The sequence below is a fragment of the Fonsecaea nubica genome, assembly GCF_001646965.1.
Source record: "Fonsecaea nubica strain CBS 269.64 chromosome Unknown Scaff5, whole genome shotgun sequence".
In the NCBI taxonomy this organism is placed as follows: Eukaryota; Fungi; Ascomycota; class Eurotiomycetes; order Chaetothyriales; family Herpotrichiellaceae; genus Fonsecaea; species Fonsecaea nubica.
The window spans coordinates 17336-40683 of NW_019173678.1; the positions used below are offsets into that span (position 1 = coordinate 17336).

The 23348-nt window shown below is 54.0% G+C and overlaps 9 protein-coding genes across 9 annotated transcripts; 6 read left to right on the forward strand and 3 right to left on the reverse strand.

Annotated features, from left to right (window-relative positions):
* Positions 1-782: 782 nt before the first annotated feature.
* AYO20_01179 (hypothetical protein) lies at positions 783-4863 on the forward strand (the record flags this gene model as incomplete). Its single annotated transcript, XM_022639485.1, has 2 exons — positions 783-832; positions 891-4863. 2 exons carry the CDS (start codon positions 783-785, stop codon positions 4861-4863), a joined length of 4023 nt encoding a protein of 1340 aa, XP_022504321.1.
* Positions 4864-5764: 901 nt separating this feature from the next.
* AYO20_01180 (hypothetical protein) lies at positions 5765-7345 on the reverse strand (the record flags this gene model as incomplete). Its single annotated transcript, XM_022639486.1, has 2 exons — positions 5765-6095; positions 6150-7345. The coding sequence occupies 2 exons, from the start codon at positions 7343-7345 to the stop codon at positions 5765-5767; spliced, it is 1527 nt and encodes a 508-aa protein (XP_022504322.1).
* Positions 7346-8806: 1461 nt separating this feature from the next.
* AYO20_01181 (hypothetical protein) lies at positions 8807-10183 on the forward strand (the record flags this gene model as incomplete). Its single annotated transcript, XM_022639487.1, has 1 exon — positions 8807-10183. One exon carries the CDS (start codon positions 8807-8809, stop codon positions 10181-10183), a length of 1377 nt encoding a protein of 458 aa, XP_022504323.1.
* Positions 10184-11122: 939 nt separating this feature from the next.
* Positions 11123-13386, forward strand: AYO20_01182 (hypothetical protein; the record flags this gene model as incomplete). The annotated part of the gene is made up of 2 exons (XM_022639488.1): positions 11123-11151; positions 11205-13386. The coding sequence occupies 2 exons, from the start codon at positions 11123-11125 to the stop codon at positions 13384-13386; spliced, it is 2211 nt and encodes a 736-aa protein (XP_022504324.1).
* A 189-nt stretch (positions 13387-13575) lies between these two features.
* On the reverse strand, positions 13576-14274 carry AYO20_01183 (hypothetical protein; the record flags this gene model as incomplete). Its single annotated transcript, XM_022639489.1, has 2 exons — positions 13576-13996; positions 14087-14274. The coding sequence occupies 2 exons, from the start codon at positions 14272-14274 to the stop codon at positions 13576-13578; spliced, it is 609 nt and encodes a 202-aa protein (XP_022504325.1).
* Positions 14275-14709: 435 nt separating this feature from the next.
* AYO20_01184 (hypothetical protein) lies at positions 14710-18807 on the forward strand (the record flags this gene model as incomplete). The annotated part of the gene is made up of 1 exon (XM_022639490.1): positions 14710-18807. The coding sequence occupies one exon, from the start codon at positions 14710-14712 to the stop codon at positions 18805-18807; it is 4098 nt and encodes a 1365-aa protein (XP_022504326.1).
* A 567-nt stretch (positions 18808-19374) lies between these two features.
* Positions 19375-20382, forward strand: AYO20_01185 (hypothetical protein; the record flags this gene model as incomplete). The annotated part of the gene is made up of 4 exons (XM_022639491.1): positions 19375-19492; positions 19545-19700; positions 19744-19935; positions 20003-20382. The coding sequence occupies 4 exons, from the start codon at positions 19375-19377 to the stop codon at positions 20380-20382; spliced, it is 846 nt and encodes a 281-aa protein (XP_022504327.1).
* Positions 20383-20801: 419 nt separating this feature from the next.
* Positions 20802-21434, reverse strand: AYO20_01186 (ribose 5-phosphate isomerase; the record flags this gene model as incomplete). Its single annotated transcript, XM_022639492.1, has 2 exons — positions 20802-21086; positions 21222-21434. 2 exons carry the CDS (start codon positions 21432-21434, stop codon positions 20802-20804), a joined length of 498 nt encoding a protein of 165 aa, XP_022504328.1.
* Positions 21435-22329: 895 nt separating this feature from the next.
* Positions 22330-23274, forward strand: AYO20_01187 (hypothetical protein; the record flags this gene model as incomplete). Its single annotated transcript, XM_022639493.1, has 1 exon — positions 22330-23274. The coding sequence occupies one exon, from the start codon at positions 22330-22332 to the stop codon at positions 23272-23274; it is 945 nt and encodes a 314-aa protein (XP_022504329.1).
* Positions 23275-23348: the final 74 nt, after the last annotated feature.

Below are 23348 nucleotides of genomic sequence, written 5' to 3' on the forward strand. Positions count from 1 at the left end.
CACCGCTGTTCCATCGACCATAGCATCGAGGTTTGTTCACCGAAGATGCCTTGAGTCTGCAAGCCGGGTTTTCTTTCCACGAATATTTTGGCCCACAGCCGAGAGGAGTACATGAGCCGCGACAAAGCTATCAAAAGATTGAACCATCGGAACGAACGGTCCTGACAGGCTAAGAAGGCGCATGGGCTGAGGCTTGAATGTACCGTGGAGGAGAGCCATTGGTTCGTCGTTATCATGTATGTAGATGGCAATGTTGACAAGCATCTAAGAGTCTCTTGGTAAAATTGAGGTACGAAGTATGCATAATGCTCGGTTCATTAATTAGGTGGTCAGGCGGTATAATTTCGCCCCGTCCAACGTGCACGCGAGCGCGGGTGGGCGCGTGACTAAACTTATTCACTACTGGCCGTTGAGGGCTGCAGCCTCTGTCTCCGTACTCGGTATGCCCGCAAGCCCGTCAAGCCGTGTTGTGCCATGCTCCATAAAGTTGTGTCATACCCATTGCATCCCGACTGTAGGGAGCCCTACCATTCCCTACTTAGGCCTACACCCTGCACCCGGTCCATTGTTTTCTCATGTCATGGACATGATGGCGAGTCCAGGGAACGCGATACGGAGCCTCAGTCGTCAAAGATCATGCAGCTGAGAGCTGTCTCCGGGTTTTACACCAATAATCCGTCCCCTCCCACCCGTTCAGAATAGTTCAAAAGACATGAGAACATATCTCGAGCCTTAACCGTGTGTGGGTGAAAGCTGCGGCATGTAGGGCTACCTCCAGAACCATGCTCCTGCTCCATCAGACTGGCGCTGTTCGGGTTGGTGAGGTTGTAAGGTACGGGGCCGACCATCCTGTGTCTGAATGGCTGTCTGCTAACATATCGCTGTTGCAGATATACCATAACCTACACTCCCAGCCTCGACCGCATCCTTCCGCCCCCCACACATTTGCATGTGAAGATCAAGAACACGGTCGCCGCGCCTCTTCGCGCCGCCTACTTGCATGGACCATACACTCTATATGTGGCGTGCTATCCGTCCACGTTCGACCCGTACAAAAAACATGAGGCTGCAAGCACCGAAGGCACACCAGATTTTGAGCCGCAATTGAAGGCGGGCGGACAATGGAATGCGAAACTCACTGTCCCCGAATATGTCCGGGAAGACGCTCAGAGACAAAGCCTAGACGTGAGGCGCGGGGACAGAGGGACGAACGAGAGGAAGAGCTTCACCTGGATCATCGAGATTGCTTCGCAGGTCATCTTCTCCAAGACGGCCAGTGTTGAGTATGAGGTCCTTGTTGGACGTGATGAGAAGTCGGTAGAACTGGGGTTCCACGGTGTCATTGGATCGGGCCAAGGCGCACCTGGTCGACTCGAAGATCATCAACGTGCTCGTTCGCAAAAAGCCAACACCCCGCAGCATCCGAAGGGCGTCTTCTCTAAGGCGGTCAGACTGGTGGTAGATGACACCCACAGCCTCTGGAACACACCTCCATTTCCTGAATGGGAGCAAGAAGCCGATGGGCAAGCCAAAGTCAGGGTGGAACAGGGACCTCAACATGGCGACAAGAGAGATGCCGGCGCGAAACCGGACAAAACACAAAAGAAGCAGAAGAAGATCCATCTCGTACTCCTCACGCACGGTATCCACAGTAACGTGGGTGCAGATATGCTGTTCATGAAGGAAAGCATTGATACAGCTGCGAGGCAGGCAAAGGAAGACGCGAAAAGAAGGCGGGCTGAGATCAGGGCACGACATGCGACAAGGGAGAACGAGTTTGGAAGAGATGTTCTGGGACAGCGATCAAAATCAATGCCGGACATCACGAGTGCCGGTGATGGCCCCCCTGAAGCCACCACCTCTAATGTCGTCAACGAGGGCGGGCAGGAGGAAGACGAGGAAGACGAAGAAGAAATCTACGTGCGAGGGTTCACCGGTAACACCACGAAGACCGAAAGAGGGATCCAGTATCTCGGCAAACGTTTCGCCAAATACGTCCTCTCTATTACCTATCCGGACCAACCATATCTGCCGATAAAGTCGTCCATGGGAAAGTCCCTCTCACAATCTCTGGCCTCGTCATTGTCGAACAAACCCAAGCCGCAAGATGCAAATAGCACGCAGCCGGCGCATAAAAACAGCAGCATTATCAAAGACGAGAATCACAGAGCTCATAATCTCCCGTACCGAATCACCTCCATAAGTTTCATCAGTCACAGTCTGGGCGGATTAATACAAACTTACGCCATCGCGTACATCCAAAAGCACTCTCCCGAATTCTTCAACCTGATTAAACCCATCAATTTTGTCGCAATGGCCACACCATTTCTGGGTTTGAGCAATGAGAACCCCGTATATGTAAAGTTTGCGCTGGATTTTGGCTTGGTGGGAAGGACGGGCCAGGACCTGGGTTTGACGTGGAGGCCGCCGACGTTGGCGAAGAGCGGCTGGGGAGCCGTGGTGGCCGGATTTACGAATGACTCTAACAAAGGAGGTCCGGACAAGGAGTCTGATCCTGGAGCAAAGCCTTTGCTAAGGATCCTGCCGACAGGACCAGCGCACGTGGCATTGAAGAAGTTCCGAAATCGCACCGTCTACTCCAACGTGGTCAATGACGGGATCGTGCCGTTGAGAACGTCCTGCCTGCTGTTCCTGGACTGGCGAGGTCTGGGTCGCGTAGAGAAAGCCAGGCGAGAAAGCGGCTTGGTAGGGACGATGGTGGGATGGGGTTGGGCTGAAATGACAGGCCAAAATGCCAGCGACCCTAGAAAGGCGCTCACCTGGAACAACTTGTTTAGCGACAGTGGCGAGGACGTGAGCAGCCCCAAGTCTGGCAAATCGACCCCGGATCCTGAATCGAAAGTTCCGCAAGCAGAGACTAGCGAAGGCTTTGACCACGACCAGCGAGCAACAGAACCCGAAGAGAGTCAATTCCTGGAGAGGAAAGGGAGGATATCTTCAGAACAACCGACAAGCCCAACAGATGTCAGGCCGACAGCTGCGCCGAATTTGTGGACAGAACTATTGAACTTTTTCAAGCCGCAAGCAGGCCAGCGAAAGTCACCCCCAGGTAGTCCGCCCAAGAGTCCGAGGAAGACGCAGAAAATCTATCGGCGAGGGCAGACGATGTACCACCAGGAAGAACAACCAGACTCTGGACAAGCATCACAAGAAATTCCGGAAGCGGAAAGCAATGGTACCCCCGTCAAGGCTCCCGTCCGAGGCGCATCACTGTACACCAACAGTTCCCAAGAGGGTGGCACAGGGGAAGTCGAAACGCCTCCCAAAACGACCTTTTTTGAATCGGCAGGAGATCTCCTCAACCCACCGCTACCTCCCAAGGACTTCATCCTAGACCCTGCTGCCAGACCAAGGACAATCTTTCATGACCGTGTGTATCATCCACAAGATATTCCGCCGCCGCCAGCAAAACGCCAGCGAACTTTTGGGATCAGGCGCTCTGCCTCAAATCTGACATCTCAATCCTCGTCAACTCAGCTCTCATCTGCCCCGGGTTCGCCCTCGGATCCCCGCCGTCCTGCCTCAGGACACTCTACAGACACCACAATGACTGCAAATTCGACCCCGCACCAATCTCATGTTGAAGTAGGTGGTATGAAGATTGAGGAGAAGATTGCTCGTGCGTACCATAAAGATCTGTCGTGGCGTAAAGTTCTGGTGCGACTAGAACCTGATGCGCACAACAACATGGTGGTTCGGCGGATGTTTGCCAATGCGTACGGATGGCCAGTGGTGCGACACATGTGTGATACGCATTTCGGGTACACGGCGGCGGCGAAGACCAGGGACGAAGACGAAGAAAACGTGGAAAGAGCAGTGGGAAGAGACGAACTTGTTCCCGGAGAGCAAAGGGAGGGGGAGAGTGTTCGGGGTCAACGAGACTTGCCCGAGGACAAAGAGATTCAGGAGGTTGGCGGTGACAACGAAAAGAAGGCGAAAACGACTGATAATATCAGAATCACAGAGGCGAGTCCAACCGAAGTTGCGGATATGCATGCGGATCTTCAGAGGTTGCACACGGCATGGAAAGTGCGTGATCGCGACAAGCAGGTCACTCCCACCAGGCATGCATCGAGACGTACCGAGTCCGAGATCCGCGAGTCTCGGGACGATGTAGCGGAGCTAGTCTCCCGGATTAGTGCCACGGGTGAGAGCAGCTACAGCGGCATGAACTCCAGCAAGGCAGCCCTGTCGCGGCTTGTCAGACAGGATAGCGCAAGGTGGAGCGACCGATTCTTCGACGGAAGCGAGGATGGCGAAGAGGAAGACGAAGAGGAGGGAGATGGCGCGTTGGGCGAGGAATTGAGGAAAGCAAAGTATCGAGGCGAGCTCGATCGGATGTTCAACATTGATTTCGATGTCGACTCGGCTGACGAGGATGCGGCGACGGCGAAGGTCGTTGATGGCCCGCTGACAGAGAGCCCGCAAGGCACGAAGCTGGGCACGCCTAAGAAAGGAAAGGAAAGGGAGGATGGTGGATCGTCAACATCTGCGAGCAAGTACGGGCATATCATCACTGATCCTCAAGGGCCTTTCTCGGCGGAACCGGGCGAGCTGGAGCCACTCTCACATTCTTCTGCGGGTACAAGCACGCCTACCCGGCATGCCAGTGGAGAGGAAGCCAAGGCAGAGGCGACTGCGCAGCTGGTGCCTGAAACCATCCCATCATTGAGTACCAGCGCTGCATTGGGCCTATCTCTAGGCGAGAACATCGACGAGAGATGGAGACGGGAGACGAGGCCTGCAAGCGTGGGAGAAGCCGGTGGAGTGGCCGAACAGGTCGCATTAGCCACTACAAGAAGCAAAGAGGAGGAGGAACAGGCACAGAAGCCAGACTCCTGAGCCATGCCGCGTGATATGCTTCAGACTGTGGTAACGGCCACCACTGCAAGCGGACCAACTGTACACAACCTTGTTTACTATGTTTCCAAGAAATATGTTTCTAGTCCTCTTAGTCTGATCACCATATAGCATGACCAGTGTTCAACAGTTCCTGGCCTACTGTCGGTACCTAGACTTGGACCTAGACCTAGCAGTTTTTCTAAAGGCTTCCAGTCGGTGAGTGAGTGAGTGAGCATTGCGTACAGAAAGAGCGTTACATTACAGGACAGGACAGGACAGGACAGGATATGATCTTCTCTTCTTCTAGTAATTCCAAGGTACGTGTGATATGTAATTATGATTGTGATTGTGATTGTGATTCGTAAGGATTAAAGAGTTAAAAGAGGTAAGAGGTAAGAGGTACATATATAAAGTATGGTATGACACGCTAGGGTATGGTATGATATATTGATCAACAGCTGTTTGTTAACGGGTATGTGTCTCTCTCCCCATCTCTCTCTCTTCCCTGCCCCCCCTTTCTGGTCTCTGTTCTGGGATCATAAAACACCAGGGGGTTCTGTTCCATTATATGTTCATTCCGGATTGATGGACGGCACTGGTGACCGTGGAGAGATCTCTGCGTTGTTGTGTATGCAACACACAGTCTCGCCCCCAGTGAACCAGCCACTGCCCACCACAACCATCACCACCACCACGTATCAAATACCTCGTAAAGTCCTCGTATGCCAGCAGCTAGCCCCGATTAAAAGTGTGGATAGTCTTCATCCCCTTTCGTTTCTTCTTCACGCCATCCTCGAGACATTTCTGTACTTGAGGGATGGCGCAGGAAGTAAGTAAGAAAGCTTCTTTTATCTCCACCTGGACGTCACACCTTCATATGAGAAGGATTTCTCCAGCAATCTCACATCTTCTCCTCCTTCTCGGCCATCATGCCCTCGGCACCCACAACGGGCCCGACAGGGCTCGGGGGCAGGATGTCTGCCCGGGTCTCATCAGTGAATTTCAGATCCTCGTCGATATCAGTCGTGTCCTTGACTTTGAGCCAGATGACGGGAGATGCCACGACAAGCGACCCCGCTAGCATACCCCAGTTGACGGCGAACTGAGTCATAAAGGCCACATTGTTGGCGTCGAGTTGAGGGGAGATGGCCGATCCGGCAGACTGGATGCCCTTGTAGAAGCCGGTAAAGTTGGCGAGTTTGCGACCGTTGTTGGTCAATGCACCCATGAGCCTGAGTGAAATTGAGTTAGCGACAAATTGCTTGATTCAAAAGCGTCTCACTTACCAGTATGAAGTGGTCTGCCAGACCGAGTCGTAAGCTCCGTAAAACATGTACAGAAACATGGGTCCGACATAGCCAGGGTCGGTAAAGTCAAGCTTGTGGTAGTCGTCGGCACTGGTCTCGGACCGGGTGTATCGTTTCTGGAAGTCATAGCCACCGCCCCAAATGACAAAGGTGAGCACGAAGAGCGCGCCAATGGCGATCTTAGCGCGGGTGGTGCGGCGGAAATATGTGGTGTCGAGCAAGAAGCCGAAGATCCAGGCACCAATGATTTGTGACAGGTAGTACAAGACATTGTTCAAGGCGCGAGTGCGGATGTTGAAGTAGGGCAAGTTCACGTCCTGGAAGTGGTAGGTGTAGAACCAGTTGGAGGCGAAAAACATGGGGAAGAGGAAGACAATGTACCAGTCACTGATCAGGACCTCGAAAAGACCCTTGATCTCGGATTTCCAGGTTGGGTTCTTCATCAAGATGACTCGCGAGCCGTCATTGCGTTGAACGAGGAAGGGGTTGCAGAGGAATCCGGCCAGGACAAACCCCACAGCCATCAGGACTATGAAGGCAATGTAGGTGCCATCCTGGACCTTGTTGGCGGTGGAATGCAGGTTTTGGCCGAGAGGAATCAGAGCACCTATCACGGCACCCAAGTTGAAAATCATCCAGAAGACGGCAATGTATCGGCCCTTGGCCTTTTCCGGGGGATAGGCCATCATGACGGCACCTTGAGCAGTCCACAGCAGACCCGCGCACACACCCAAGAGGGCCCCAGCGAAGATAAGGAAGCCTGCATTCTGATTGTGGTTGTAGGACAAGATCGAGGCAATGTAAAGGGTGTATCCGAAGCCACCAAATCCCAGTGTCAACCGGAGTCCGATCTTGTTGGCAATGCTACCAGCAAAGAACCCCACCACGGAGAAGGTGGCATAGAGGGCAGTGCTGGCGTTGTTGATATCGTGCGCATTGACCTGACCAGCGGCACCTAGACCGTTGACCGCATTGAACATACCCGGGCACAAGAAGCACACAAGTGCAACAAAAACAATCTGGAACTGTGGTGTCGCATAGGCAGGAATGGTGATAGGACCCAGTTTAAGTTTCTTGTACATCCAGGGCTTCCCGACGGGCTGGGCCTCTTCGCCGCCATGGATGATCTCGGGCGGCGTGTCGGTACCGCCAGACTTCTCGGTCGTGGTAGCCATCTTTTCGTTGGAGATGTCAGACATTGCCCAGTAACAAAGCAATGCTGAGAGGAAGAGAAGGAGAAAGGACGGAGGATCAGGGCGAGGCTCAAAAGATTTAAAGTTGGGACGATTTTAGGTGGCGAGCGGAGATCAATTGCGGAGTCTCGGGGCAGATTCCTAGTGGAGTCTGGCTCGTGTTGTACGAGGAGGTACTCGAGCGAGGAGATGAGTCGCGTGCACCGTGTGGAAACGAGTTGGAGGAACGGGGGGAGGGAAAGAACAAGTAATATAGAACAGTATCAACAAGGTCTTGAGATCAATGGTAGAGTGCCGTCCAACAATGTCACCTGTCGCACTAAGGCAGAATGGTTACTTTGGAGGTCTCAGGAACAGGTTCGCGAAGAAGATAGAGTGATAGAGAGATAGAGTCGTAGCATTGTATCCTCACAGACTGCAGCGACAGGGAGCATCTGGAGGGAGGAAGGGAGGGATGGAGGAGGAGGAGGTGGGAGGGATGTGGAATGATCGCGGCGAAAGATGGGGGAGATAGTAGGGGAGGATGGAGGATGGAGTCGTGGTATTGATTGCGGTGGTAGCAACGAGTAACTCGTAGTCGCAGTTCTAGTTCTCACCAGCGCAGGCCTGGCGTGTTTTCCCCTTGAGGAAGAGGGTTTGTTTACAATGCCTGGGCAGGATCTCGTCGCTGAGGGATGCCAAGAGTCCACGTGATGTCGATAACAGAGTTGCATTCTCTCCGCCTCAGCGTTACATACACCAAATCTCTCCCATTGCTACCCTGCCTTCTCAGTGCCTCGACGTCTCATTTTCATCATCAAACACAAACCTCGTCCATGTGGCCATCGTTGCATCCAGCATCCCATCTGTCTTCCTCCGTACGCCCCTGAATCTCACCTCGATTCCTCCATTGTCTGAGCTGTGTGCAGATTGCAGATCTGATAGAACTCACTCCATCCAAAATGCCTAGAGAGATGCCACCGAATTGTGTTGCCGTCGTGGCTACAACGTGCTTGGAGACTGCAACATGACAGGAGAGCTGCTCGGCCTGTCCCCTTGTCGCCTGGTCCTCTCCTCCTCAACCTCGAATTTCCCTTACCTACGAAACAATGCTTTGTTGCGCTCATTTCCGCAGCCTGCCGTGCCCCGGATGTCAGGATGTTGTAGGAGCCAGTAGAATGTTCGACTCATCTGTCACAGGCTCACTGCGAGAGAAAAAAGAGTTCGCAGACAAACCTTATGACGTGACCCTCGGGGTGAATACCTGTTATCCGGCTACCACCCTCATCCACCATGATATTTCAATTTGTATACTGCCTGCTTCCTGGATTTGGCGTTTTCGCTTCTTCATTCTTGTAGGGCTTCCCTACGAGCAATCGTCCCTTCCTTTGTTCTTGTTCCCAAAGCCTTTGTGTTGCACCGATCCTTGCTTTTACGCTGACTAACCCCGACCTTCCTTCCGCCATGTCGACATCATCCCCGCGTGTTGTGAGATTCACCAACGGCTATCTCCTCAAGAATGGTGAATTGGTGCCCGGAGACCTCTGGGTCTCATCCGAGACGGGACGGATCATGAGTCCTCAGTCAGCCTTCTATTCTTCGCATCTGAGACCCGATAGAACCGTGGACCTTCGGGGCGGGATTCTATCTCCAGGCTTTATCGATGTTCAGATCAACGGCTCTCACAACTTTGACTTCTCAACCCCTGACCCAGACTTCGCCTCAAAGTTGACACACACCACCCAGCAGATGATCAAGTCCGGTCTCACTTCGTTTGTCCCGACCGTCATCAGCACCACGCCCGAGAGCTATCATGCAGTCCTCCCTCATCTTGGTCCGTCCGGAAAGGGGCGTGATGCCACCAACGGCTCAGAGAGTCTCGGGGCACACATCGAAGGACCCTTTCTTTCTCCAGTGAGGAATGGAATCCACAAGAAGGAGGTCCTCCGAGAAGCAAATTCTTGGGCCGACATTGAGGAATGTTACGGTGTCGAAAATCTTCACAATGTGAGATACATCACCGCTGCGCCTGAAAAGGGGGCCATGATCAACCTGATTCCTGAATTCGCCAAACGAGGCATCGTCTTTTCCGTGGGTCACTCGGACGCCACTTTTGAACAGGCACAGGCTGCCATGGCCGCTGGTGCCTCGATGGTCACACATCTTTTCAATGCCATGCGCCCCTTTGGACATCGGGATCCCGGTATTTTTGGGCTTCTGGGACAATCAGCACCATCGACCCCTGTGGCCACACCAAAGACCAGCCGCCCGGCAAGCCCATCGACCTCTCCTCAAGGCTCGCCTCGGTCTTCAAGGAGGTCAACACCTCGATCCAGCCTGAGCATCAGCACCTCGATGGCGGACCTAGATGATGAGGCGGCACGGTACAAGCAGCCGTACTTTGGCCTCATCGCCGATGGCATCCACCTGTCTGCACAAACGCTCAAGATTGCCTACTCCGCTCACCCGGAAGGCGCAATCCTGGTTACCGATGCGCAGAAGTTTTCCGGATGCCCTGATGGCGCCTACGAGTGGCGAGGAGAAGATCGCTTCGTGAAGGAAGGCAAGCTGCTCAAGCTGGAGAGCAACGGACGTATCGCTGGCAGTGTGGTTGATTTGATCGACTGTGTCAACAACTTCAAGCGATGGACAGGCTGCGGAACGGCGAAAGCGCTGGAATGCGTGACTAGCACACCGGCCAAGATGTTGGGCAAGGACGTGGAGGCCACCAAGGGGAGACTTGAGGTGGGCATGGATGCGGATCTTGTGGTTCTCGAGGAGGGTCTCGAGGGAGATCTCACTGTGCAGCAGGTTTGGAAGTTTGGCGTCCAGGTCGTCTAGAGTTCTGTGACGTTGTTCATTGTGTGGTTCTAAGTCGTCTTGTCAAAAGTTTGGTTGAGCTCGGCGTTCATGGATTATGGTTACAGGATATGATGGGAGACGACTTGAGAAGCTCTGGCTGGCCATGCCATGATCTATAGAAGGTTTTTTTTTATTCTTTGATGCAACGGCAGTGTTGACCCGGAACGATGTGCATAAGACGAGATACCTGCAGATTTGGCCGGGATAGACGATGTTATGTATACTATGTGATAGATGTCCGGCTGTGTATGTATATTTGATGTTTGAATGTTGATTTGGTTTCCCTTGTCGGTTGTGTATACAACTATACCTCGTACTGGTACGAGGTACTGCCTTTCTTAGCAAGGGAATTCGGTTGGAGTCGGTACATAGCGGAAAGTCAGTAGAGGCTGTGGCTGAGGCTGAGGCTGTGGCTGTGGCTGTGGTGGTCTGAACGAGCTCCCTACTTCTCCCGATACTCGGACGGCTTCCGTGCGATTTCCACCCATAGGAGGATCGGGATGATTTACGCGTCTAAATCGATGGTATTCCTACGTCAGGCGTTGGTCGACGCCAGCATCATCACATTCTCTTTGCCACATATTGAGCCATAATTATATTGCCCATGGCGGTGGAACGGAGAGCTCACCATGTCGCTCTGCTCAGCAACAGCACCACGTGGCGGTCTAGACCTGCGGGACTGCGCTACACCCGTGAGACGCAGAAAATAGCCACAGGGGGTGATTAGCTCTCCCCGCGTCTTTTCTTTTTTGTTGGGCCAGCAGCACAAGACGATCTTGGACTCACCGCGTCACGACGACACTGAGGATCGCCCTGGCCGATTCCTCTTCACCTCTTGTCTTCTCCTCGAGACCACGCGTCGCTCACGACTGCCTTCTACCTCGTTGTGGCCTGTTTACGTCTGCGACCCCTGAAGCCATGACACTCCGGAAACACTACACCCCAGAGTAAGCCACCTCTTGACCAGCTCATTCAAATGGGCCCCCATTCACAGTTCTAGGATCCTTCTGAGCGCTCCAAGACGGTCGGCGGCAGTTCCGAGTCCTGATGGAAAGCTCGCGCTCTTCACACAGTCTACCTATTCGTTTGACACCCACTCGAGAACCAGCGAGATCTGTTGTCTGGACCTCACTCAGGGCACAACCGTCACCATCAGCAAAGACCCCAAGGCTAGCGAGCCCAGATGGCTGGGTACTAACTACGAGGTCGTCTGGTTGAAGGAGTGCGAGAACGGCAACACCTGCTTGATCGTCACCGACGCCACTCTTCCCGGCAAATGCTACACGGCTGGCACCATTTCGGGCCCTGTCTCCAATCTCAAGCTATATGTCATTGAACCCGGTAAAGTCGCCGTTGCAGTTGCCGGTCAAGCAAATCAAGATGGCAGCTTGCACAACCCCAAGGATGTCCCCAAATCCCACACTTCGGCGCGGGTCTATGACTCGCTGTTCGTGCGACATTGGGACGCTTGGATCACCGAGCAGCGAAACGCCGTCTTCGTAGCCTTGTTGCAAAAGTCACAACCTGTGGTGACTTCACGCCAGGGCCGATATGGCTTGCTAGGCTTCAAGAACGCATTGCAGGGTTCAGATCTGGAATGTCCCATTCCACCATTTGGTGGAGTCGACCACTTCGACATTGGCCCAACAGGTCTGACCATTGTGGCCAAGGATCCGCACCTCAACCCTGCCACGCATACCAAGTGCGATTGCTGGTTTATCCCAAAACGGGATATTTTGGATCTGAAGCCCGCAAGCTTCCACAAGATTCACGCCCACGGGTTGAATGGAGCAGCTTCATCGCCTGTCTTTTCGCCCGACGGGGAGTCCCTGGCGTTCCTTCAGATGGCCACCGACGGCTACGAAAGTGACAAGAATAGAATCGTCTTCGTCCATGGCCTGAGTGCACTTGAGGAGGGCGGGTCTGTATCCGCAGTTGAGCTCATGCACACCGAAGATGGCAAAGGGGGTTGGTCCAGGTCTCCCACCGCGTTAAAATGGTCCGTGGACGGCAAGATGCTGCTGATGGAAGCCGAAGACACCGGACGCGGATGTCTCTTCGCGCTCGACCTAACAGATGCTCCAGGCCCAGATTGGCGACCTCGCCAGTTGACCCATAGTGGTTATATTATCGACTTTGCTCCCATGTCGACCAAGACTAATCTCTTACTCGTCTCCAGCAATAGTCTGGTCGACAACAGCACATACACCCTCGTGAATCCCGACCCTCTGGCCGAGGCTCCACCGGCGGTCGTTTCGTCACTGAGCAGAAACGGAAGCATGTTCGGCCTCTCTCCAAAACAAGTATCCTCGATATGGTGGAAAGGTGCGAATGATCACCCGGTGCACGCCTGGATGATGAGACCCTCATTCTTTCGGGCCGACCAGAAGTACCCCCTCGCATATTTGATTCATGGCGGCCCCCAAGGTGCTTGGAACGATCAGTGGTCGACCCGTTGGAACCCTGCCGTCTTCGCTGAGCAGGGTTATGTGGTCGTCTGTCCGAATCCGACCGGCTCGACAGGGTATGGCCAGGCCTTCACGGACGCAATCCGAAATCAGTGGGGTGGTCTCCCTTACGAGGACCTTGTCAAAGGGTTCGAATACATCGAGTCGGAACTAAGCTTCGTTGATAGCGCGCGAGCAGTCGCCTTGGGTGCTAGCTACGGCGGGTATATGATGAACTGGATTCAGGGGCACGACCTGGGCCGCAAATTCAAGGCGCTGGTCTGCCACGATGGGGTGTTCAGCATGACGGGCCAGTTGGCGTCCGAGGAGCAGTACTTCCCCGTTCACGACCTCGGAGGGCCGATTTGGGAGCGACAAGAGATCTACGACAAATGGGATCCCAGCCGCTTCACCAAGTTCTGGGAGACCCCCATGCTCGTGATCCACAACGAGCTCGACTATCGTCTGACTGTCGCTGAGGGTCTGTCGGCATTCAACGTGCTCCAGATGAAGGGGGTCGAGAGTCGGTTCCTGAGCTTCCCGGACGAGAATCATTGGGTGTTGAAGCCTGAGAACAGCCTCGTCTGGCATCTCGTCGTGATCAACTGGATCAACAAGTTTGTGGGATTGCCCCAGATTGTCGATCGCCAAGGCAGGGATGGCTCGGGGTTTTGCAGGCGGGAAAGTAGGAGGACCTGGGGTCGGAGTTACGGGACGTCGCGTCTCGAGCAGTGAATAACGTGGGACCATCTTTGGATATGTTGGAGGCGGAGATTTTGGAAGTAGAGGAACGACACTCCTCTCATGGAATGGATAGCGTGAGAGTTGGTGCTCTGTAGCGCATCTCATCCCGCTCTCCCAGGATATTAATACAGTCATGTAAACCAATTCAGGACTCGGTAGTGTCCTTCAACCGCCCCTCAATCACGAGGGGTTGTGGTTGCTAAGTAACTCCTCCCTCACCAATTCTGCCAGTATTTTGTTGTCCAATGGCTTGCCGTCCAGCTCACCTCCAGGTTTCAATAGCTCTTTCATGACGGCACCCTGCTTTAATTCCCCCTGCGCCGTGCTTCTCAACGTCTCTATCTTCCCTCGGACCACCAATCTGACGGCGGCAGGATCCATCAACTTGACACTTCCCACCAATTCATCAATGACCTCCATCTCTTTCGCCTGCTTCTCTACCAGGTCGGCTCGTTTCGCGGCTTCGGCCTCCTTTATCGCTGCCTGCGTGGCAGCTTTCCGTTTACGCAGCAAGGCAAGGATCTGAAGGTCTGACTTTATGGGCGTGGAAGACGAGGCGGCTTGGTTGATCTCGGAAATGGTTCCCCGGAGGACCGTTAATCTTACCTCGGGGTCTGTCTCAGCATCTTGAAGTATTCGAACGGGGTGTACAGCAGGCGTTGCAGTGTGTAAGGGACTGTGCCGCCCTTACCTTGATGTGTCCTTTGCACGCATGGCGCTTTTCAAGTCACTCTTGATTTTAGCCATCAGAGGTGAAGCTGGAGCTTCGGTCGATGTGGACGACCAGCGCAGGCCCGAAGTTGCAATTCTGCGGGTACATCGAGAGCAAATCGGCTGGTCGAGGAGGAACAAAAGCTTCGAACTGCGGATTGGCGCCATGTCTACCACTTGTCAAAGACCAGGTATAGGCTGAGATGGACCAAGGTAAAGGATCAAGCCACAAGTGGTAAGTTTACAGGTCCGTGGGAGAGACTGGTGAACTTGGTACAAATTGTGTTGCGCGAGTCATGGTACCTGACGCTAAACCTCTTCTGGTATGACCGCATTACTTTCCATCTCCAGTCGCGTCTATATTTCTATCACTGTCTCAGTAAACCACAACTTGACATTTCACAGAGGCCTGGAGTGCGGCTGTCTCTACGTCACATATTGCCCTTTGTCCTCTCGGAACTGTGTTAATTTCCGTCGCCTCTGAATCGATAAACAGCATCGCCCTTCCGTGCTGTCCTTGCACAGCGACTGCGTCGATTCATGTCTGTTCACGATTGAACCATTCACCCTCCCTTGCGACAACGACACTAATCCCCGCCAACGATGGGCTCTGTAGTTACGCAGACGCCTGTCCGGCCTGTGCCGGGCATCTGGCCTCAGACTCCCGCCGCCCGTCCACCACCGATACCTGCGCCCTCCTTTCAGTCTCCCACGACTCCCATGTCCCGCCCTTCCCTCATACCTTCTCAGCCTTCAGCAGGTCTCATCACCACAAATCCTTCCGATGCGCCCATACAAGCATCGATGCGCCCACCTGAGGCTCTGGAACCCGTGGAAAGAGCTGCGCGCACAATCAACGAGTCCCTTGCAAGTGAATCGCGATTTCCAGATGTCGACAGTTACTTGTCCCAGGGCTACTCTGCCGACTACGACATCCAGTCTTCGACGACATGGGCACCCTTTCAGCGAGCTGGCTTTTACAGGATTCCCGATGAAATCTTCGAGCAGTATAACAACGCGCAGTTGACCACGAGTATGGGCCTGTTTGCGGAGCTGAGATATGCTTGGACAACAATCGACAATGCTTTGTACATGTGGGATTACTCGGCACCAAGACCCGAACTACTGGGGTTCGAGGGACAGTCGCACAGCATCCTTGCCGTCAAACTCGCCGTCCCTCGCGCGGGGGTCTTTCTACCGAACATTAAGAACGTCATTGTCATTGGAACAACTGCGGAGATATTTCTGCTGGGGCTAGGGACCGACTCAGGTCCGGGCGGCTCTTCTGCTCTCTCTCTCTTTCAGACCGGAATGTCAGTGTCAGTAAGAGGTCTCGATGTCAGCGTCATTGCATCCTCTGCAAAGACTGGGAGGATATTTTTCGGTGGCAGGACGGACAATGACATATATGAGCTCACATATCAGCAAGAGGATCGGTGGTTTGCAAGTCGATGTGCGAAGATTTGTCACACTAGTGGTGCTGCCAAGTCTTTAACATGGACATTCAGCAGCTTTGCCCACGGACAGAAGGAGTATGTGGAACAGATTGTGGTGGACGACAGTAGAGATCTGCTGTACACGCTTTCTTCCACTTCGAATATTCGCGTGTTCCACATCAAGCCGGAAGGCGGGCTACCTCTCTTGGTCACAAAACCTGCATCCGAGATCTATGACAACATTGGCCATATCATTAATCAGAGCGAAGCCCTCAACAACCGAGTCAAGATTGTGTCGATATCGCCTCTTCCAGCCTCCGAAGCATCAAGGTATCACCTGGTTGCGGTCACAGCAACCGGTTATCGAATATACCTCAGTGCCAAAAGCGCTACCAGCTACAGCTATGGATCTTCAACCCGGTCCAGTGCTCCCATCAGTGTGCAGGCCCAGCATGTCAAAGTACCGCCCGTATCCCCCAACCCAGGTCATTCAAGCACATGGGGGACAGACTCATCCACCGACGTCCAACATCCCATCAGGACGTTGACAACAACTCGACTCGCTGCACGGTATCCACCTGGGTACTTCTTTTGCTTCACAGCCAGGGACGCCAATTCGCCAACTGACCAACTATTTATCTCAGCCCCTGATGCCGGTAGACTGCTGAGGAGCTCCGAACCAGGCCAGACAAGTCGAACTTCGGAATCTGCAATATGGCTGTCACTGGGCAGTCGGGCAGAAGACATAGGGTTGGTGATTCCCTACTCTGCTCCGATTCTGAATCCAGTGGGCTATGGGAACGACTTGGCTGTACAGTTCGACAAGGCCATCCCCGAAATTGCCATTTTGACAAATACGGGCATCCACATTATCAGAAGGCGCCGCCTGGTGGACATTTTTGCAGCTCTAAGCAGTCAAGGGGGAGGGCCTGAAGGATTCCAGCACGAGGTGAGCAACTTGATCCGGGCTTATGGCAGGACAGAGACTCTAGCTACGGCACTGGCGGTCGCATGTGGTCAAGGGGTGGAGGATACAGGGAGTGCTCAGGCGGTACGGGTTAATGACCCTGAAGTTCTCGAGCTTGCCCGCAAGACCTTCATCGAGTACGGCGGAAAGCCAAGCATCAATCAGAATTCCATCACCGACAGATCCGTGCCGTTGATCGACGCCGTGCGACCGTCGCCGCGCCATGCGGCCATTACTCTGTACCTTTCGCGCTTATTGAGGTCGACGTGGAAGAACGTGATTGCTCTGGAATCAACCACACCGGCTGGTTACCAGATCAACCCTGCGGTACCTCTGAAAAAATTACGAGATGTCCAAGAGTCGTTGTCTGCGCTCCAACGCTTCTTCCAAACGAACAAGAGTTTCATCAAAGGCCTCAGCGGACCTGATGATCTTTCGGCGACAAGCACCAAGGACGACGAGATCGCTCTACAAGGCGAACACCGTGCCTTGCATTCATTGGTCAAGTTTACATCCGACACCATTGAAGGACTCTCGTTCATCCTGGTCTTGTTCGAAGAGAAGGTGGCGGAGATAGTACCCCTGCTGCCGGAGGCCTCAAGACCGGAAATGCTGAAGCTCACCTTTGAGGAGCTCTTCACGACGAAGAAAGGGTATGAGCTTGCCAAAGAGCTCGTCAAGGCCATTGTCAATCGCAACATTGCCAAAGGATCGAATGTGGAGACGGTTGCTGAAGCCCTGCGCAGAAAATGCGGCAGCTTCTGCAGTGCAGACGACGTGGTGATCTTCAAAGCCCAAGAACAATTGAGACGAGCGGCCGAAGCGGGAACGAACAACGACTCTTCACGGAATCTTCTGAATGAAAGCTTGAAACTTTTTGAAAGAGTGGCCCACAGCCTGCCCCACGACTACCTGGAATCTGCCGTGAAACAATATACGGATCTGCAGTTCTTTGCTGGAGCCATCCAACTTGTCCTTCGGGTTGCTCACGAAAAGGACAAGGCGAATGAAGCACTATCCTGGATGGCGGAAGGTCGACCAGAGCCGGATCCGCGAAGAGCAAAGTTTGATCTGCGGAGTCAGTGCTATGATCTGATCCACGCGGTTATTGTCGCCGTTGATAAGACGACGGAACAAGGGCCGAGTTTTGTGGACGGCCACCCAACGCTCGCTGCCACGAGACGGAATGAAGCATACGATGTCATTAGCCGGTCAAAGGATGAGGCGTTCTTGACCAATCTCTATGATTGGTACCTCCAGCAGGGATGGTACGATCGGCTGCTGGCGACCGAGTCACCATTCATAGTGACCTATCTTCAACGCAGGTCGACCGAGGACATTCTCTACGCGGATCTACTCTGGAAGTACTACAGTCAGACCAACCAATTTTCCGAGGCGGCCAAGATCCAGCTGCAACTTGCCCGAAGCTCGTTCCCACTCTCCCTGGAGAAGAGAATCGAATACTTGAGCAGGGCGCGGGCGAATGCCTCGACCTACACACCAGGAGGCAGCCGGAAGATGAAACAGCAGCTCCTCCAAGAGATCACCGAACTCCTGGACATTGCAACCATTCAAGATGAAGTTCTCCAGCGGTTACGGGACGATTATCGACTCGGGCCCGATAGGCGACAAGAAGTTCTTGATCAGGTCAATGGACCGATTTTGGACATTAACACGCTGTTCAACAACTACGCGGACAATGCCGGATACTATGACCTCTGTCTGTTGATCTACCAAGTTGCCGATCACCGGGATCCAGCCCAGATCAAGCAGACCTGGCAACAGCTCCTCCAGTCAGTACATGACAAAGTCCAGGAAGAAGGGCAGATCCAACCCTTTGAAGCCATTGCCGACGAAGTCAGAAGCCTGGGCAGCAAAATGCGGGTGGCCGAGACGACGTTCCCGGTCCAAACGTTGCTCCCTATCCTGGAGAAGTACTCATTCGAACATCAACGCACCGTGGCGCCTCCGCATTGGGTTGTGGACATCTTTTTGTCTCTGGAGATTCCTTGTGAGCGGCTTTTTGAGATCTTGGAGATGATGTTCTTCTCGGGGGATCCGCCGTTTGTGGGGTCCAATCGCAAGTACATCGCCTCGGAATTGGTTTATGTGGTCGGGCGATGGTTCCACGACTCGACAAGAGCAGGGTCTGTCATATTTGGCAGTGAGGTTGCGGCGACAAAGGTGCAGGAGACAATGCATGCCTTGTTGCAGCAAGGGAGAGCGGCAGGGCTGGACGAGGAGACCACGAGGGTGGCCAGGGAGGTGGTTGAGAGAGTTGGGCGCCTTCTAGGATGAGAGGCCGTGGCGGTGTCGATGTCGGTGTCGATGTCGATGCCGCGTGTATCTTGTAATCCATATGCTCGGAAATTCATGACCAGGTAGTGAGTGAGTGCATGGGGCATTTTGGAGTCTGGTTGGCGAGGTTGGCAGGCTGCTATGAGGATCAGCAGCTCACCAGTTAGTTTGCCAGTTTGCCGGGTTGTAGAAAGACGAGATTCGATTTGGAAACCGAATTGAAGTTCGAATCTCCACGAGACGGTGGATGTTAGAGTGAAGACGAAGGTGAAGGTGAAGATGAAGGTGAAGGTGAAGATGAAGGTGAATGTAAACGCAAATGCGAATCTGAAGCGAGATTCGATTCCCGATTGGGAAATCCCTGTCGTGGTTCTTCTACAACTCAATCACTTTTCTTCTACACACACACACACACACACACACACACACACTCTCTCTCTCTCTCTCTACATGCTGTGCCTTGTATGACCACTTCACTCTGGATCCGCCTCGCTGTGTGATATTTGTCCTGCTTACCACCATCTCTATCTCCATCTCGCTCTCTGCCTCCCTCGGCCACCCAAATAGATGGCGACCACCACTCCAACCACGGTGACGCGACGCGCCACTCCCCGGCCCCTGTCTACGAGGAAACTCGACATGGTGTATCTGGCCTTCTTCATCGTGCATGTTCCTATTATGTTTTGTAAGTCACAGGTTTTCCTGGGGTGTGGGCACACCAAGATCCAATTGGACAGGGATGTTCATTTCTACACTTCTATGTCTGTCCCACGACAACGACAACAACGACAACGACGACAACGACAACGACGACAACGACAACGACGACAACGACAACGACGACAACGACGCGCAGCCTTGCGCCATGCAAAAGATATTCCTCCCCTATTCCCGTCTCATGGGGGAATGACTCGACACTAACCAGCCTTTTGTCAGTGGTGGACCTGGCCTCGATCCTCCCGTCCTTCCTCGTCTCGCCGCTCTCCCACACCCTGCGCGCGTACCAGCTCGAGCGGTTCCAGGACCAGTTCTTCGTCAGCCCGCCGGCGTGGTTCACGGCGTACATGTGGATCGAGGCCGTGTACCACGTGCCGATTAGCCTGTGGATGGTTTGGGGGCTGTTCAACGGTTAGTTGATATTGGTCGGCGTTCAGTCAGATGAGCTAATAACTATCACCAACCCTCCTGTCAACAGACCATCCTCTGGTTCCGCTCCATCTCCTCATCTTCTCCCTCGAAGTCGCCGTCACCACACTCACCTGCATCGTCGACATCTCCTCCTGGAAAGGCTACTCGTCGGCTCAGAAGTCGGACCTGTACGGCCTCTACGTTCCTTACTTGGTACTCGGTACGTGTTCTCCTCAGCTCTATCTCTATTTTGTCTTCCGGGGTCTTTTTATTCCTCTGTTCCGTTTCCATGTTACCATTCTCGCAGAACTTGTCACCGGATCTGTGTTCAGGCTAACGACCTGGTCTTCCTGTATTTCAGCGTGCCTCATGGGCGTCGATGCCTTTGTGCGCGTAAAGAGACAGATCCTGCAAAGTGGCGGGTTGGAAAAGGCCAAGACTCTCTAAGGTACTGTAAGTACACAGGGACTCGAACAGTCTCCATCTTTGGGGTTTCAGGTTGAGTCTTGTGGCGTGGCCGTGGTGTTTTATTTATATTGAATGTGTTGGACGACACGAGATGTCGGTCAGTCAGATACATGGACTTCCTTTCGATATGCACAATGGTCAAATTGATTTTCCCCTTGGTGGCCCCAAATGAATAAGACCCGAAAACCCCTTCGAATGCTGTAAGAAAGGGACACCGACGGCACAGTCATGTATTTTGATTCCCACCACCCGTCACCAGCAGAAAGACGAAGGAGGAGGCCATCACGCTTCTCGTCCCTCGTCCTCTATGATCATAATAGACTCTCCTCCCCCCCGCCCTCCAAAAATCACTTTTTTTTCTCTTTCAAAGAACCTCCTCCTCTGGCAAAAACTGCCACTCACAACTCGCCAAACTGCTCCTCGTACTTTGAAATGTGAGCGACCTTTTCGGCGCTGGCGCTGGACTCGTCGAAGCGCAGCTCGACCCACTCGTCGACCAGCTTCTTGGCCAGCTCGAGCCCGATGACGCGCTGGCCGAAGCACAGCACCTGGGCGTTGTTGGAGAGCACGCTGCGCTCGACGCTGTAGGGGTCGTGCGCCGTCACAGCCCGGATGCCCTCGACCTTGTTGGCCGAGATGGCGACGCCGAGACCCGTGCCGCAGATCAGGAGGGCGCGGTCGGCCTGGTTTTAGCCATGGGGGTTAATAGCTAGATTCTGAGGGGGGAATCCCTCTCTCTGTCTGTGGGTGTGTGGGTGTGTGTGTGTGTGTGTGTGTGTGTGTGTGTGTGTGTGTGTGTAAAGGTGAATGAAACATACCTCTCCCGACTTGATCTTCTTGCACGCATCCACCGCCAGGTGCGGGTACGCTGTCGCGTCGTCGGCGTCGACCACGCCAACGTCCAGGACGTGCGTCACCCCCGCGTGTTTCTTGAGCACCTCCTTGAGCGCCGTCTTGTAGGCGTGCCCGGCGTTGTCGCTGCCCACGACGACCCGGAGGGGGGTTTGGGTTGACGTGCCGTTGGTCGCCATTCTATGCGCTGGGGAGATAAATTTGACTCGAGGTTTCGGCTGTGTATGTGCAGGTGGGTGGATATGTTCGTCACGACAAGAAGGGATGATTTGGAGAGTGCTGTGTGGTACAGTAGGTGTAGGCGGGGTGTCTATGGAGACAAGAGTTGTACTCGGTATTAGTGGTAGGCGATAGGTGATACGTGTGTGTATGTATGTATGTATGTATGTATGGAAGCATACAATGTACAGTGTCAATCAATGATAATATCAAACGACAAGATCCTGGAGATGGAGAAGAATCGCCCATCGTCGCATTGTCTCTGCTTGCTGGGGGCTCACACTCGACCTGACGGCGGCGGCGGTGCGACGGCGTCTATTGCCGTGTCCGATTTGCCCGATTTCGAACATGTTCCCAAGTCCCTCGTAAACATGGCGTCATTGTCTCTCTTTTTCTCCAATCTCAAAAAAAATTTTGGTCGGGGTGGCATGGGTGCACGGGATTGCCGTATTGAGACTTCCGGGACCGGCTAATTTCATTTCATTTCCTAACCACGCACCCGACACGTGGGAGGGGGGCAACGGGGTTGTATGTATGGACTATTGCTCGGTACTCGTAGCGTACTGTAAAAGTTATGTAGATGAATAGTGGGGAGCTATGAGAAGGCAAAAGGTAGTGGTGGTCAATCGTCTTACTTACCCACTCAAACTACTGTAGTGGGTGGTAGTGCTGAGAGTGAATACTTAGGTATGTGGATGGGCGTCTTCCGTAATGGGATGTATATCGACACCTACGAGTAGCATCATTGACTTTGACTCCCGTCAAACTCTTGACCAAACCACAACACAATTCTGACTCGACTACTCTCTACCACTCCGGCTTCCTGCTCTCTGGCTTTCTGGGTAACTGCAAACAATGTCTACATCACCGACATACCCTCGCCTCCCCTCCAAATTGATCCTCACATCCACAAAGGCCTACTTCTCCCCCTCCCGCACCGTCGCGTACCTGGCCTCCCTGCTCGACCCAGCCAACAACATCCTCCCGCTCCTCGAGCGGCACAGCGCCGACGTGCTCTTCGTTCTCATCCCGGACTTTCTCACCATCTACCCGTGCGCACAGACTCTGAGCGCACAGTTCTCCTCCGCTGCTGATCCTGGCGGGAGAGATGTTGCCTCCAGACCTCCTTTCCTACCAGAGGACAAAGACCTAGACACGTCGTCGTGGCCCATCGCCCTCGGCGCGCAAAACGTCTACCCGTCCACCACCTACGGCGCCTTCACGGGCGAGATCGTCGTCCCAGGTATCAAGCAGCTGGGCTGCTCCGTCGTCGAGCTCAACCACGCCGAGCGCCGGCGGTACCTGGGCGAGGACGACGCCACCGCGGCGGCAAAGGCTGCCGCCGTCAGCGCCGCCCACATGGTGCCCCTGGTCTGTATCGGCGAGCTGGACAAGCCCGACCTCCGCGGCCCGCTGAGCCAGTCCGTCGGCGTCGCCATGGCCCAGCTGCGCCCGCAGATCCAGTCCGTCTTGACCGCCGTCCCGCACCACGCCCCCGTCATTTTCGCCTACGAGCCCGTCTGGGCCATTGGCGCCGCCGAGCCCGCCGGCGTCGAGTACGTCGGTCCGGTGGTCCAGGCGATCCGGGAGCTCGCGAGGCAGATCGTGCCGCAGCGAACGGCCGAGGTCAAGGTCGTTTATGGGGGCAGCGCGGGCCCAGGGCTTTGGAGTGGGAAGACCAATGGAGGGGACGGGCTGGGCAAATGGGTCGACGGCTTGTTTCTGGGGAGGTTTGCCCATGACATCTCGGGTGTCCGAGGAGTCGTGGAAGAAGTCGTCGACAGTCTGGAAACGAGGTGAAAGACTGAGCTTGTCGAACAAGATGAATTCACGCCGGAAAATATGTCCAAGGTGCCTATCCGGCATCTGATCGC